Genomic DNA, 3,804 nt, shown 5'->3' on the forward strand with positions numbered 1-3,804 from the left:
TAAATTCTAAATTTACACCACTACTTTAAATCATGTATTATATGACAATAAAAGATTAATGTTCAACAAATTATTTGCAAATTATTTTAGCCTTTATCAAAAGTTGAGTGGCGAAATTTCATCCAAAATAATTTTATTTTCAAATTTTATGATTTTATACCGGAAATGTTACAATTTTCATAAAATATCATAACTTTCATGAATTTTTATCGAAAATTTCACAATTTTCAAAAATCTCATGTCTTTATACCGTAAATTTTAAAAATGTCATTATACAAATATAAGTTTTTACCAATAATTTTAAAATTTCCGATAAAAACTCATACACTTAAGCCTGGAATTTTGAAAATGTTGATAGTTCGAACTTTTAGAAATAATACCAAAAAAATTGATATTGCCAGAAACAACAACACCCATGTACAACTATAAGAAAAAAACATTCATTTTTTAAAATAAATTATAAGAAAAAAAACCAAATTTATTTTATTTATCTATTTTATTCGGAAAAAAATTATCTTTTCTAAAATAAAATTAAATACAAATTACATTTAATATGGTTTCTCTCTCATTTTTCTATAAACAACAAACAATCAAAATTGTTTTTACATCCTCCTATAAAACATATTTCAAAAAACACACAAAAATTTAAACTTTCTTAATAAATATGAAATATTTATTTTTTGCTTATAAATTGGTACAGAGTAGTACCGGATAGTTAATTGATTTTTTCTTCCATTTTTTAGTGAAGATCAGGGTAAAGGAGGGTAAAGGACGACAATATTGCTTCTAGGATCACGGATAGAGAGACAACGATGACCCATGATAGGACAACTGAGGAAGAGTTTTTGCAACTATTGACATGAAAAATAGTTCCAATCGGTTCTCATCAGAAATGGCTGGCCGAGCAATCCTTATATGCACCTCGGAGCACCAGATGTCGAGCTATTAAAGATGAGGCTGCTCATGTTGAGGAGGTGTGGGGTCAGGCTGTTATTGACCCATCTGAGGTGGTCGAGACAAATGCGACCCGTATTGCTAATAATGTGGCCTAGACAGATGTGACCCCTATTGCTGCTGAGGCTAAGACATGTGTGGCCCCTATTGCAGCTGAGGTTGAGACTACTGCTATCGGTGATACAAAGGTTACGACTAAACATAAGTTTAACAATAAGGAACATGAAAACATATACACTACTTGATTATTCAGGACATTTCAACGTCTCGATTATGTTGCCGACAAATCTTGAAATTGTTACATCAAATTCGATCGGTTCCTTAGTTAGTCTATGATAAAATATTCTCTTCAAATCTTCATCGGTCTTTAATTTAATAAAGTTAAATTTCATGTTTCCATCTCTATCAATTCAGTCTGCACAAAACTCGATTTTATCCACCTTTCTATTCTCGGTGTCAGGTAGTAAATCATTTAATTTGGATCTCAAGATGGCGAGACATGTCGTGTCCTACGGAAGTCGAAACTCAACCGAAGGTTTAACCCCGTTAAAGTACATTTCTGTCTTAATCAAAAACTGAGGAAGAGGCATTGTAAGTATTTTTTTTAACAACACATTATCCATATTTATAAATTTTGAATTTATTTTTGACCATACAAAACGGTTGATTCAATCACAGCCATACAAAACTTTCGGGAAAATCGTAACCATTAAAAATTTATACTACCGAAAATTTCTATTATTACATGGTATTTTTTAAAACACTAGTAATGTTTCAAAGATATCAAAAATTTTAAAAAATATATATGATGGAAATTTTGAATGAACAATATCCAAATTTTAAAACGATGTTGGAAATTCTAAATGAACTATCAAAAATATATGTGAGGGTAAAGTTGGGGTGATAGATTAAATTCTCAGTATTATTAATACTTTGAATTAATTTTTGTAAAATTTTTTCTTTTCTTTTTTGGGAAATAGGCCCAACTTTTATCATTATTGAAAACAGCAGCGTTTATCTTTAGAAAATGATTAGGTGCGCCGCTTATAATGTGTAGGTATTATTATTACTCGTCACAGTAAATCTTTTTCCAAAGTCTATTGAAACCAATATTTTAGTTTTAAAACGTTTGGTTTACTGAAACTTTAATTGTAAGCATTTATAAAAGGATACGATTTTATGGATTTATATGATTCATTATTTTGCCTATACAGTCACAATGGCATCCTGTCCAATTCCTTCAAAGGAAGCAGAAAGTGAGAGTACAGCTATGCCGAATTGGGTTGAACTTCCAAGAGACATCACAGCAAACATTCTTCAGAGGCTTTGTACCATTGAAATTGTGACAAGTGTACGTTATGTGTGTCCTATATGGTGGCACATGTTCAAAGATCCTCTCATGTGGCGCAATATTCGAATGACCAATCTTAGTAATTTTCCATATTATTTTTCTGAGCAGATGGAGATTTGTTATTATGCCATTAAACAAAGTTGCGGTCATTTAGAATGCATTAGCATTGATTATTTTGCCACAGATGATCTCCTTAAATTCATATCTGACAAGTACTGTAATTGTTAATACTGAAATTTTATTTGCATTCAAGAGTTCCTTTTTTAATGACACTATCTCTGTGTCTTCATCAAACAGTTTTTTAATATCTTTTTCAAATTTTGCAGTGCTAGTAATCTCAGAGGCCTGAGGCTTGTAAATTGCCATGGAATTTCTAATGAAGGGTTCTGTGAAGCTGTAAAAAAGCTGCCGGTGCTAGAGACAGTGAACATTTCACTATGTAACTTCTCGAAAGATTCTCTCGAGGTTGTTGGCCAATATTGCCCTCTTTTGACAGGTATCGCACTTGTGAGATCGTGGTTGGTGTATATGGTGTATGATATTCATGATGATGAAGCATTTGTTATTGCAAAAACTATGGTTGGGTTACGTTATCTTAATATTCAAGGAAATAAGATGTCTAATGCTGGGTTGCTTGCGATTCTTGCTGGTTGTCCTCATCTTGAGTTTCTTGATATTCGAAGATGCTATAATCTTCGGTTGGACGAAAGCTTGAAGAAAAAGTGCATTGATCAGATTAGAAATCTGCTACTCCCAGAGCAAACCGTTCATACTTTTGAAGACTATTGTGACGATGATCGTGTAACTTATAGTGATTCTATAATAGATGATGATTGTTTTGATCCTTACGATTGATTGATGATAAAAAATACTGGTATCAGTCTATTTTCAATGTTTTTTTTGTTTGTGTTTTTCTCCAAGTAAACTATGAGTCTTTTCTGTTGTTTTGCAATGGATATTTTTATTGAAGACAATGGAAATCATTTTTGTTATTCCTATTTATAATTTTGTCGATTTTATTTCTATCTCTAATTTTGTTGCCGTTCGTCAATTCATTTTGATGTGTTATTTTCCTTTTTTTTGGTTTTTGAATATTTTTGGTGTCTATCAAATTTTTAATAATGTCTAAACATATTTATTTAACTTCTAATTGGATTAAGGCTTTTTTTTCTTTCTAAAATCAATATATATATATATATATATATATATATATATATATATATATATATATGTAGGATAACCCATCAAATATAAGAAAAATCCATTGACATAAGGCGTCAAATAATTAGGTTGAAGAAAAAGTTAAAGAAAGAGATAAAAAACAACACATAAATTTGAATAGCAACAACCCAAAAAAAAAATAGTAGCCCTCGAAGGAACGAGTAATGAATACCAAGAATCACCACCCAATTGAAATTCAACTAGAGTTCCGACAGCCAACCACAAAAATCTTTGGAGTAGGTTAGAGAATATTGATATTTCTTTTGTTTTATAATGAG

At 30.6% G+C, this 3,804-nt stretch overlaps 1 protein-coding gene across 1 annotated transcript; it reads left to right on the forward strand.

The window, feature by feature from the left end:
• The first annotated feature begins 2,173 nt into the window (after positions 1-2,173).
• On the forward strand, positions 2,174-3,160 carry LOC127080157 (putative F-box/LRR-repeat protein 23). The gene is made up of 3 exons (XM_051020487.1): positions 2,174-2,305; positions 2,414-2,517; positions 2,632-3,160. Exons 1-3 carry the CDS (start codon positions 2,174-2,176, stop codon positions 3,158-3,160), a joined length of 765 nt encoding a protein of 254 aa, XP_050876444.1.
• The last annotated feature ends 644 nt before the right edge of the window (positions 3,161-3,804 follow it).

This window comes from Lathyrus oleraceus, chromosome 5, assembly GCF_024323335.1.
Source record: "Lathyrus oleraceus cultivar Zhongwan6 chromosome 5, CAAS_Psat_ZW6_1.0, whole genome shotgun sequence".
Taxonomy (NCBI): domain Eukaryota; kingdom Viridiplantae; phylum Streptophyta; class Magnoliopsida; order Fabales; family Fabaceae; genus Lathyrus; species Lathyrus oleraceus.

What these genes read in the sequence shown, in the direction of transcription:
- LOC127080157 (XM_051020487.1), top strand. Translation starts at nt 2,174, where the DNA reads ATGGCATCCTGTCCAATTCCTTCAAAGGAAGCAGAAAGTGAGAGTACA. An exon ending in CCATTGAAATTGTGACAAGT is followed by an intron (nt 2,306 to 2,413) that starts GTACGTTATGTG and finishes TTTTCTGAGCAG; the next exon opens with ATGGAGATTTGTTATTATGC. An exon ending in CTTAAATTCATATCTGACAA is followed by an intron (nt 2,518 to 2,631) that starts GTACTGTAATTG and finishes CAAATTTTGCAG; the next exon opens with TGCTAGTAATCTCAGAGGCC.